Here is a 12,933-nt window from a genome sequence, read left to right as displayed (position 1 = left end):
GTCCTTAACTCCCTGCTTTGTCTGGATAAAACTTTTAAAAGAAGGATGCTTGAGAAAAGCTTGGAGTACCTAGTAAACCCATTAGAAGTCTATTTAAATAAGGAAGAAGTCTACATTAGACCAGTTATGACATGGTCCAAAGGCACAAGTACATTTTATGAGAAAGCAAATTACACTCTCAGCCCATGAAATATACTCTTCTTGTTGTGTTGTGTTGTGTTGTCACAGTATTTGAAATCCACACTTATGGTTTCTTCAGGAATTCTCAAAGACCAGATGACTAATGGTGAAAAAAGGGTCTGATTTGCACAGTCCTTCTGTGTATGTGTGTTAGGACCGATTGAAAACAACTGCTTCAACATTTATAGCTCCATTACCCTGAAGGACAGCGAGGAATGAAAATTTTCCAAGTGGCAAGAGCTTGAGGAAATATCTGTCCTTGTCCACTTTACCTGGAAGCAAAGACAACCTAATTCATGGATTTATGGGAAGTTGTAATGGTCTGCCTGTATTACAAGGATAGTGGAATCAGTAAGATTAAAAATTGGTGAGAACAAGGACTTCCCTGGTGGTGCAGTGGTTAAGAGTCTGCCTGCCAATGCAGGAGACACGGGTTCAAGCCCTAGTCCGGGAAGATCCCACATGTTCTGGAACAACTAAGCCCGTGCACCACAACTACTGAGCCTGTGCTCTAGACCCTGCAAGCCACAACTACTGAGTCAGAGTGCCACAACTACTGAAGCCTGCGTGATCTAGGGCCCATGCTCCATAACAGGAGAAGGCACCGCAATGAGAAGCACCGCAACGAAGAGTAGCCCCTGCTCGCCTGGAATGAGAGAAAGCCTGCATGCTGCAACAAAGACCCAATGCAGCCAAAAAATTAATTAATTAATTAATTAAAAAAAATTTGGCCAGAGAGGAAAAAAATGTATATTTATCTACAAGAGATATGTATCTTGTTCATCTTGCAGTTATTTTACTTCTTGGATATTTATATTCATATCTTTCACCAAATTTGGGAAGTTTTCAGTCATATTTTGTCAAATATTCTTTCCTCCTTTTCTGTCTCACTTCTCCTTCTGGGACTCCCACAACGAGTACGTTGATATATTTTGATGATGTCCTACAGGTGTATTTTCTTTCTGTTCTTGAGACTTGATAATTTCCATTGTCTTATGTTCAAGTTCACTGCTTTTTTCTTTTGCCTGCTTAAATCTGCCTTTGAATCCCTCTAATGAATTTATCATTTCAGTTATTGTACTTTTCAGCTCCAGAATTTTTGTTTGTTTTTAGTTAAAAAAATCTCTTTATTGACATTTCCATTTTATTCATACATTTTCTTTACTTTCTTCATGTTAGTTCTTTGAGCATCTTTAAGACAGTTGTTTTAAAATCTTTATCTAGTAGATCTTCTATCAGATCTTCTTCAGGGACAGTTTTGGTTGATTTATTTTTAAAAATTTGAATGGTCCATACTTTCATATTTCTTTGTATGCCTTGTGATTTTTTTTTTTTTTGGTGAAAATTGGACATTTGAATCTAATAATGTGGTAACTCTGGAAATCAGATTCTCCCCCTTCCCCAGGGAGTGGTTTTATTTTGTTACTGTTTTGGTGCTTTTTCTTTTTTTTTTTTTTTTTGATTGCCTAAGGTTGTCCCTGTGATCAGCCTGAAATGTAAACTTAAGATATTCTCACATCTTTTCTGAGCCCTTTCCTGGACATGCATGCTCACTTTCTAATTTTTCCTATATATGTAGTTATTTTTTAAATGTCCTAATCTTTAACGTCCGGCTCCCAAAAAGAAAAAAATGAAGGGTAAGGAAAGGGCACTGGCCCTTCAAATCCCTGGAAGTCACTTTGGCCTGAAGGGGAGGGGCTTGTAACAATAAGAGGAGGTGCGTCTTTATATGATCAGAAGTAGAAATCAGCAGTCAGAGCATAGATCCCTGATACCTAGAGAACAGTATTTTTTTTGCCCAAGTTGGCTGCCACAGCTATGTTAAGCTGCTCCAGGAACATGTGCACAGCTGTCAGCCATGTGGCTGGGGGTGGAGAATATGTAACTGCTGCTCTGCTAAGACCTGAAATTGACTGAAATTAATTGCAACTATTATCCAAGTCCTCCCCTGGAAGTTGCAAGCCTTCAATAGACGCCAGAGTTTCAAAATAATTACCTCAGAAGATTCTGCCAGTGCCACTGTTGTCTAGGTGGGCAAACAGATTTCTGGTGCTTCTTACTATGCCATCTTCCCCTACCTTAATTTTTATATTTTAAAGTTCTGGGAATTCCCTGGCAGTCCAGTGGTTAGGACTTGGTGCTTTCACTGCCATGGCTGGGGTTCAGTCCCTGGTCGGGGAACTGAGATCCCACAAGCCGAGTGGCTTGGCCAACTACAACAGCAGCAACAACAAAACTTCTTTATTCTTCTCTGATATTTGTGAGGGCTCCTCGACCTAATCTTCTACCATCACTAATTCGTACTTTGGCTGTATGCTTTTGATTTATCTCAGCTATTGTGTCATTTACGTTACCTATTAAATTTTCCAAACCCTGTATTTTTTGTTGGTTTTTCTTTGTTAATATATGTTCCTGCTTAACATATCAATATGCACTCTTATCTAGTTGAGAATATTAATTATGTCTATTTCATTTATCTCTTCAATTAATTCAGGGTTATTTCCTCTTGGTTATTTAGCTTGTTGTTTCTCTTTGTTGACATGTTTGTGGTAAAATTTGTTTGTGATCATTTGTCCATCGGAATGTGAGCAGTTTTTGCTTTTATTGTGCATGTATGTGGTGGATGGGTTAGTGTGAGAGGGACGAGGCAGTGTTGGGAAGAAGGACCAAAGCCCACATCTCTTACCTGGCACTTCTCTTGGTTGATTTAAAGTGGATGGTGGAAAATTCCAGCCAGAGACTCACACTAATACAATCTGGGCTTATTTACACCCATTTGCTGCTTCCTGAATAACACTATTCCCCCGCGTGCTCAGGGAACATATCTTCTGCCCTTGATGTGTTTTCTATGGAAATTTTTTTTTCTCTTAGGTTCAGTTATCTATCCCTCAGTGTGTATAGGAAAAAGGGAAGACAATAAACTCTGTGTCTGGCTAGTCCAATTGCACCTGTTTTTATACACCCCTTACTCTAGCTGGGCTCTGAGACCACCACTATGTCATCTCAATTGCCCTTGCAGTATCTTGGGGCTGTTACTGCTTTGGTAAGGGAGCAGACACTGACAGACTCGGATTTTTGTGTGTGTGTAACACAACTCAAAAGCTGTCACGCAACTCATTCTCCCACCTTTGGTGCCCAGCTCTCTGTCTTAGGCATCAAAATATCCTTTTCTCTCCAAGACACAACTGCCCTCTTTCTTCAAAGGATTCTTAGTCTTGACTTTAGTTATTAATATTTATATACCTTCTTTTTACTTCTCTGGCTTTTCCAGGAGTTGACTGAAAGAGGGAGCAAACAGACCATGGGTATATGTTATTTTGTCTCCAACAAACTTTCCACTTCTGGGACACCCAGCTTCATGACTCATGATAGGAAAATCTCAGAACTTCCATTTATGTGGACCAGTCAGATTAACCTAGTCCCTATATTTCAGCGTCCACAGCATGTCTCCTGCAGCTGATGGGGCTCAAGAATGACTTGTAATTCTAGAGTCTTCACCAAAGTTCGAATGTACACATGTTCAGAGTAAACCCTGTCTGGATGAGGGTCTGATTTTGAAGTAATCAGAATTTTTGCAAAAAATTGTCTCTGCTTAGGGGACTGGTTTTCTTATTCTTAAGATTGAGCAGACACCAGACTTACATGTCTAGCTACAGGATCTCACTGGTTCACAGTGCCTCTGACATTGGCCCTAGCCACCAGTGGTCGAGGATGTGATTCACAGGTGAGGGATTGGACTTTGTCAATAAGATGGACAGGAAAGGTGTGCAGGGAAGGGATGCCTGAAGAAATTCAGAGATGAGATGGCCAAGCTGAGTATCCCACAGCTGGGAAGATCATGGTCATGCCGAACCTTGCAGCATTATATTCAGAAGACTTGCAAAACAGTGTTAGGATGACCATTCTCTTGGGAGCTAAAACACAGTCACTGAATTGAAGCTGAGGGTTCTTTTCCCAGAAGGATGGAGAAGAGCCAAGTCGAATGTCCATGATGAAGGTACTAAAAAATGTCCAAATAACTATGATAAATAGAGATTATGTCAGCAAGTTAGTTTAACTAATCAGGACTCCTGGTTTGGTGAACATGAATCAGAAAACCACACAGAGAAAAATTTGTTATGAGTGCAAGAACATTTCACTTGAGTGTTAGGTTCACTGCTTGGTTTGATTTTCAGGACAAAGAGTAGCACTGATTTGGTACTTTGGTACTACTAATTACGCAACCTGAGAGGCAAAGTGATACAAACCTAACCATATTTGTCTCATCGCACCTGTAACAGTGTAAGCATTGAGTACATGCGTGAGGAATGGCTCAGTGGGGAGAGGGGAGTAATGGCTAGGACCAGCTCACATTCCAGCCCTGGATAATGTGGTGGGGGTCTGGGGGAGGATGTTCAGAGAGGAGGAAGGGCTGACACATAAAGTTCTTTCATTTTAATGATCATACAACTAGTTCTCAGGAAACACAACACTGCAGTCAGGAAAATAGCAAATGGATGCAACTTTCAAAGATTATGGAACTTACGAAGATCTTAAAATTGGTCTGATTTTTCCTACATCTGTGTTTCAGATGGTGTATCAAGAAGCTCCAGAATTTTTAAACTTGTAATCCACTATGACCTGTTTAAGCAAAACAAAAAAACAAACAAAAAAACAGACCTGTGTTATAGGTTTTGGAAAGTCTCCCTCTACTAATTTAAGTCATTTTTATCTCAGGGGAAGCCCAGAGGATGCCATCTCTTTCAATATCCTTCCTCTTCCATTGATTAAGCTCTCATTCTTCCATTAATCTCTCATTCTTTCATTCCCTTAAAACTTAGTCATTGTCTTCTATGTGCCAGGAACTGCAAAGAGTCACTAGGAGGGACTTCCCTGGTGGTCCAGTGGTTAAGACTTCACTTTCCAATGCAGAGGGTGCAGGTTTGATCCCTGGTCGGGGAGCTAAGATCCCACATGCCTCGGGCCAAAAAACCAAAACATAAAACAGAAGCAATATTGTAACAAATTCAATAAAGACTTTAAAAATAGTCCACATCAAAAAAATCTAAAAAAAAAAAAAAAAAGAGTCACTGGGGATATTAAATAAATAAAACAAAATTTCTGCTTTTGAGTTACTCCCAAGGCCATGCTCCATCTCAGTTTCATGGAAATCAGCCATGTCATAGTGCTGTTACCTCCGTGGACCTCTTTCTAGTTCCTATGACTTGGAAATGGTGCAGTGTGGGCTGGGAGCTTAGCTGTATAAAACAGTATGTTGCTATGGGAAGTTCACAGGTCTGGGAGTTCAAGCTTGGGTCTGAGTGATCATGTAAGATGATCACGTAAGATGATCCAGCCCTGGATGATCAGATTTGTTTAGGAATCTTGCCATGTCATTTAATAATGTGATCTGGGGCCAGTTAGTTACCTCTACTGGACGTGGTTTCCTCATCTGCCATATAAAAATAATGGTACACATCTATCTTAGGGTGTTTTTAGTTTTAAATTCTATCAATATATGTAAATTACTTAGTGTAGTACCCAGCACATGGTAATTGTCCAATAAATGATGGCTATTATGTTCTCTCTGGACTTTTGATTTCCTAACTGCAAACTGACAAGTGATTCTGAGATCCAACCCAACTATTAAACCTTTTGATTATGACAATCCTCCCTCTTCCCATCCCAAACCAGGGTTTGTCCTGGGATCTCAGAGCCTCTCCTTTTCCTCTCCCCAAGGACCAAGGACAAGATTGAATTCCTTACTTCACCGCTGCTTTGTACTCTTCATCGCAGGCTACTTGACATTCTATTTTAAGCTTGTAGTTGTTAAGATTGCCATCACAGCCAGAGTAGACAAAACTTTCACATCTTTTGGAAGTTTTGTTGTAGAAATATCTAAGGTGAATTTCAAAGCAGCTGCCAAATCGGTAGTCCATTAAGCAGGGATCTGCATGAGAGGTTCCCATTGAGTTAGGGGGAAATAGAGAGTTGTCTTCACGGGCCCTTAAAAATTTCTCACATTAGTCTGGAGATATTCCCTATTCAAGGTCACTGAAAGGCATTTGGTTTTCTCTTGGTATTAGGATCACTTGGCAAGGTTGCCCTTGGGCATGGAAATTGATTAAAACTCTAGGTTCTGGTCCTGGGCAGTGACTTAGAGACATAGTGAGCAGTGAAAAAGGAAGTTCTATCAGGTATCTTGTGCAAAGTAATGAGGTTTACCTGTCACATCTTACATTTTATTAAAGCACAATCTCCTGCTTCTCCATACTTTCATCTTTCTCCCCTCTTAACTGCCTGCATAGGACATACAATGCTTACCCTCCAGTTTTCATAGACTCACTATACTAACCATGCCCCCAGTTTGAGGTAACTGTGCCTGCTACTCGACACAGGATACATACCAAGATGCATAACCCTGGAGGTGACGCTCTTTCACCCTCATACCCTGTCATCTCTCCCCCCTGTCCCCTTGCCAGAGGCAAATCTTCTGTTTTTATTCAACATGGTTGTGTTGGCAACCCAGAGATCGTTATTCATCCTATTCAAGCAGCCAGACTGGAATATATTCCTTGGTAAAAGTAACTATTTAAATACAGTTACATACATAATCTTATTTTATACAAACACACTCTGATACAGGCATTTTTCTGATCTATGTGTAACACAAGGGAAACTGAAGCTAAGGGGTGGTAAGGGATTGAGTGACTTGAACAAGTGTACATATTTGCTAAGCGGCAGGGCCGAAATTTGGGGTGTCTGACTCACGGTGTAGACTGTGCTATCTCCCCATGTTATGGAAGCACTCGAACCTGTACACATTATCTGTGGAAGAAAACATCATTGCCTTTCACATCTGCATGTTGAGCTCCTCTGAAAAGCGACCGTGTGTTCAAGCATTCTCTACTCCCCCAGAGCTTAGATATTGAAAATGCCTCAGTCTGTTCAGTTTTCCTTTTTTTTTTTTTCTCCCTCTCATCTCAGTACATACTCTTGAATGGCCTGAGATCTTTGAAATTTGCCGTGAAACCCCTAATTCAGAATACTTCTAGTCCTTTGCACCTCCATACAAAAGAGAGTCCCATGCGGAAAGGACTTATTGGTGTCATTGTTTTTTTTTCTCATCAGATGCCTAGAGTAGATAATGTCCCAAGTCAAGGTAGTAAGAGTTTATGGGTATTGACACAAAAGGAGGACCTTCCTGGACCACCTGGATATCAAGTTTTTTCTAACTCTTTCTTCCTCCTTCATAATTAGTCTTTGGATTTATTTTCTGTTTCAGTTTCATACCTTTGAGTTTTCCACATATTTTCTCAGAAATCCTAGTAACACCACTCATTAGTGGGGTAGTCAGCAAGAAGAAGGCGAAGAACCCCAAAAGAAATCCCAGCTCAGTAGACTTCATGGTGCAGCTAGCAGCAAGTAGGAGAGTCTTGGTATCAACTGGTGTTATATTTTGGACCTGATACTTGAGAGGGCTGAGCCCACTTACCCCAAGGGCCAGGACTGGGCATTTCCAGGTATTGAGTTGGACGGTGAGTACTTGGGTATCCAGCCATGAAGCTGAAAGTCCCAGGCTGATTAGACCCCTGATAGTGAGTCTCATGTTTATCTAGAATGCAGAGCTTCTGGGTATGTTTAACCATGGAGGGTAGAACCATCAGAGCATTGAATTAAAAAGGGATTGCTTCCTTTCCTCACCTTACCCTTCTACAGCAAGGAAGAGACTGATCCTGGTACAACAGAAAGAATGTAATAAACACAGTAGTAATGATAGTAGCTGTATGGTCAGGTCATTCAAGATGGCTGTTCTCTTGCTCTCTGTACATCCCCTGCTTGACCAGTGCCTGCTTCACCTACACCCTACTCACAGGACTGACCTTCCTACATACTTGCCCCAAGCCCCAGCTAATGATTGTTCTTATCAAAGGGGTGGTGAAGGGCATGCCCCTTTGCTAGTTTACCTGGTAACCAATAAGCCAACCTGACAGTCAATTCCCCCTTTAACTGCTAACCCCCCCCACCCCCTACTGGCCCCCAGAGCGAAGACTGATTCCATGTCCTGCCCACTGTCTGTTGCACATGATGGGGTGTCGCTCCAGGACCTTGCTTCAGCCCTGTAAATCCCCCTCTCCATTAAACAGATGTTTCTGTTGCTGACTCTGGGCTCTTTCTTCAGTCTTGAAGCTGGGCAAGTACAGGCCTTGCAGGACTGTGGGGTGCAGCCCAAGAGTAGCTAACCCCTATAGTAATTCCTTCATGCAAAACACTATTTAAAGCCTTATATCTATATCTATATCTATATCTATATCTATATCTATATCTATATCTACTTCTATCTCACTAAATTATCACATGCACCCCATGAGTTAGGTGCAATTACGATAATCACTTACAGGTGAAGAAACTGAGGCTGAGGTTAAGTTATATGTACAAGGTCACACATCTATTATGTAGTGGACACAAGATGTGAACTCATGACACTCTATTACCTAGGAATGTGGGACACCTTTGTTCTGTCTTCTTGTAAGACTTTTGAAATTTTGACATTCACATTTGAAGCTTTAAGCCACCTGAAGTTGATTATTTTTGGTAAGGTATAAAATAAAGATATGATTTCATTTTTTCAATGCTTCCAGACCCATTTAATGAGGAGTGCCTCTTTTATTCAGTTTCTGAACTCTTTATTTCACTACACTGTATATTCCAGCTCCAAAACCATTCTTAATTGCTTGAATTTTGCATTATTTTAGGATTTTGCATTTTCATATACATTTTACTTTTATTTTATTTTTTTTGGAGCAGAGAAAAGTTTATTGTGGGGCCAAGCAAGGAGAATGGGTGGCTCGTGCTCAAAAACCCCAAACTCCCCAATGGTTCTGGGGGAAAATTTTTATAGGCAAAATTTGGGGTGAAGGCTGCAGGGTGTGAGACTTTCTTCTGATTGGTTGGTGGTGAGGTAACTGGGTGGTCCTCCAGGAATCTGTGCTCAGCCTGAAGTTACCATCCTCCACCTAGGTGGGGGCCTTAGTTCCTGAAGAAGAACTCAAAGATATTGTTATATATATTCCTTAAGAAGGAACCAGGACCCAGCCCCAAGGCTGCACTATTGTTTCTTGACTGCTCCTCCCTTGTTTCTGCGTCCCCTCACTTCCCTGATTAGTACTTGTTTGAATCTGCTCATATACATTTTAGAGACAGTTTGTTAAGCACTTCAGAAGACCCATCTTGGTTATTGATTTGAATTGCATTGGATTTACAGATCACTTTGAGGAGAATGACGTCCTTACAATATTGTCTTTGGTATACAGTTCTTCTATACTGGTTTTCATTAATATCTGCCAAGAAAGGTTTATGGTATTTACCATACAGGTCTTGCAATCTTATTTATATTTTTGATATTACTGTAAAAGTTATCTTCAAACATTACATTTCTTTCTGTTTGTTTCTGATGTATAAAATGTTATTCATATTATATATTAATCTTATGTCCAGCCTAAGCATTTCCTTAATGAGTAGTGATGTTTATGACCCTTTCATATACTTGTTCATTTGTATGTCTTCTTGGACAAATGTCTAGTCACGACCTTGTCCTTTTTAAAATCAGGCGTTTTGGGTTTTTCCCCCTAATGAGTTGTGTAATTTCCTTATATATTTTGGATATTAACCCTTTACGAGATATATAGTTTGCAAATATTTTCTCTCATTCCGTAGGTTGCCTTTCATTTTGTTGATTGTTTCCTTTGTTGTGTAGAGCTTTTTAATTTGATGTAGTCCCACTTGTTTATTTTTGCTTTTGTTGCAGGAAGGGGGACCCTTCCAGGGCCCGAGAGTGAGCTCTTGTCTAACACTCAAAAATGAATTGTCTGAGGAGACACAGGTGCTGACAAAGCAAGAGACTTTATTGGGAAGGGGCATCCGGGTGGAGAGCAGGAGGGTAAGGGAACCCAGGAGGACTGCTCTGCCACGTGGCTCGCAGTCTCAGGTTTTATGGTAATAGGGTTAGTTTCTGGGTTGTCTCTGGCCAATCATTCTGACTCAGGGTCCTTCCTGGTGGCCCGTGCAGCACTCAGCCAAGATCGATTCCAGCGAGGAGGATTCTGGGAGGTTGGTAAGACATATGGACTGGTGTCTCCTCTCTCCTTTTAACCTTTCCCAAATTCTTCCTGTTGGTGGTGGCTTGTTAGTTCCGTGTTCCTTACCAGGACCTCCTGTTGCAAGATAACTCATGCAAGTGGTTACTGTGGTGCCTGGCCAGGGTGGGTGGTTTCGGTCAGTGGTTCCCCTAACACTTTTGATGTTATATCCAAGGAGATTTCTCCTTATGTTTTCTTCTAGGAGTTTTGCAGTTTCAAGTTTTATGTTAAAGTCCTTATCAGTTTCGAGTTAATTTTTGAGAGTGGTGTAAGATAAGGGTCCTATTTCATTGTTTTGCATGTGAATATGTAGTTTCCCTAACATTTATTGAAAAGACTATCCTTTTCTGAGTGTGTATTCTTGATTCCTATGTCAAGTTGATCCTTTATGGGTTTATTTCTGGGCTCTTGATCCTGTTCCATTGGTCTATGTGTCTGTTTTTATGCAAGTACAATAATGTTTTGATTACAATAGCTTTGTAGCTTTATCTTTGTCAAATTTTGGTATCAGGGTGAGGCTGGCTTCATAGAATGAACTTGGAACATTGATGATTGTCTTTAGCTGTGAAATCTCAGCTAAAATCTATGAGACAACAGAAGAAGTCCCACTCCATAGCCTATCATAAATACATTCATTTCACACCATTGGTCTACTATAAGTTACATAAGTAGTCTCCTCCTTTTGAGTATTAAATCTGATTCAAATATTTTATATTCATAAGTAATATTGATGAACATCTTTGACCACATCATTATTTCATCAGCACAGCTTTTAGTCATGATCTTCACCTGGTGTGATGCCTATGGGTCCTGCAGTCCAACACCCACTGAATCCTCCGAAAACATGGGTCCATTCCTGTATCATCTCCAGTTCCTTCAGTTGGAAATCCATATTGTGGGTGCCTATGAAGTAGGAGTGCTCCATTACCCAAGTCCCTTCACTATACCTGTTCCTGCCTCAGGCTCTTTTCATATCACACTCTTATGCCCTGAGTAAAAAGATCAAATACATGCTTCAACAATTAGTACATATCTTCAAATTTTATTCCTTTATGAATAATTGGAACTAAATACCAATACACTAAATGTAAAAAAAACCTCTATAATAGTCAACCCTTGTAAAATTCTGACATCATGATTTTTTAAAATATCTTTATTGGAGTATAATTGCTCCAATAATGTTAGTTTCTGCTGTATAACAAAGTGAATCAGCTATACATATACATACATCCCCATATGTCCTCCCTCTTGCATCTCCCTCCCACCCTCCCTATCCCACCCCTCTAGGTGGACACAAAGCACCGAGCTGATCTCCCTGTGCTATGCGGCTGCTTCCCACTAGTTATCTGTTTTACGTTTGGTAGTGTGTATATGTCCATGCCACTCTCTCACTTTGTCCCAGCTTACACTTCCCCCTCCCCGTGTCCTCAAGTCCATTCTCTATGTCTGCGTCTTTATTCCTGTCCTGCCCCTAGGTTCTTCAGAACCGTTTTTTTTTTTAGATTCCATATATATGTGTTAGCATACGGTATTTGTTTTTCTCTTTCTGACTTACTTCACTCTGTATGACAGTCTCTAGGTTCATCCACCTTGCTACAAATAACTCACTTTCGTTTCTTTTTATGGCTGAGTAATATTCCATTGTATATATGTGCTACATCTTCTTTATCCATTCATCTGATGTCATGATTTTTTTTTTTTTAAAGTATTATAACCCCTATTTTGCAGAGGATAGAGCTGAGATTTTTTTTTTTTTTTTAATGAGGATCTTGAATCAGATGTGTATGTTTGATTGATTGATTGATTGATTGATTTTGGCTGTGTTGGGTCTTCGTTTACTGTGCGAGGGCTTTCTCCAGTTGTGGCAAGCGGGGGCCACTCTTCATCGCGATGCGCGGGCCTCTCTCGTTGCGGAGCACAGGCTCCAGACGCGCAGGCTCAGCAGTTGTGGCTCACGGGCCCAGCCGCTCTGCGGCATGTGGGATCTTCCCAGGCCAGGGCTCGAACCCGTGTCCCCTGCATTAGCAGGCAGATTCTCAACCACTGCGCCACCAGGGAAGCCCTGATGTCATGATTTTTAATTAGCAATTATTATTTAGACATCAGCTTTATAAAGCTCAAAGCAATGCTTTCCAATAGAACTTTTTCTGCAGTGATGGAAATGTTCTATGTCTGCATTGTTTAATATATCAGCCACAAGTCATATGAGATTATCAAACACTTGCAATGTGATTAGTGAGACTGAGGAGTTGATAGAATATTTTATTTTATTGAATTGTAATTAATATAAATTTACACTTAAATAGACTCCTGTGACCAGTGCTTGTGGTAACAGACAGATCAAGATTAGATGATTAAGACAGTGACAGCTGTAGTTTGAATGGGCCAACCTTAATGTGAGAGGCCTGGCTCATTAGATCAACTTGAACCACATCTGGTCAACTCATGGTGATAAAGGAGGCTGCAGAGTTTTCTGAACAATGTTTCCAGCTCTGGCCAGGGGTTACCAGGGATCAGCCAGATTAGAAGGGTGTCAGATTAGAAGAAAGGTGTGGGACATGGAATGGTGATACATTTATCTTGGGAAAACTTCATTTGGAGGGGGTGTGATTGGGGCAAAGTGGAATCATGGGAG

The 12,933-nt window shown here is 40.6% G+C and overlaps 2 protein-coding genes across 2 annotated transcripts in view; one reads left to right on the top strand and one right to left on the bottom strand.

The window, feature by feature from the left end:
• Positions 1–12,933, top strand: part of WFDC3 (WAP four-disulfide core domain 3) — a 121,689-nt gene that overhangs the window by 37,571 nt on the left and 71,185 nt on the right. The window lies entirely within an intron of this gene.
• SPINT4 (serine peptidase inhibitor, Kunitz type 4) lies at positions 5,922–7,567 on the bottom strand. Its single transcript, XM_028167239.1, has 2 exons — positions 7,453–7,567; positions 5,922–6,109 (listed from the first exon to the last, which is right to left on the bottom strand). Exons 1-2 carry the CDS (start codon positions 7,565–7,567, stop codon positions 5,922–5,924), a joined length of 303 nt encoding a protein of 100 aa, XP_028023040.1.

The sequence above is a fragment of the Balaenoptera acutorostrata genome, chromosome 15 (assembly GCF_949987535.1).
Source record: "Balaenoptera acutorostrata chromosome 15, mBalAcu1.1, whole genome shotgun sequence".
NCBI classification, from domain to species: domain Eukaryota; kingdom Metazoa; phylum Chordata; class Mammalia; order Artiodactyla; family Balaenopteridae; genus Balaenoptera; species Balaenoptera acutorostrata.
The sequence above is the reverse complement of the archived record's forward strand: the minus strand, read 5'-3'. Positions and strand labels throughout refer to the sequence as shown.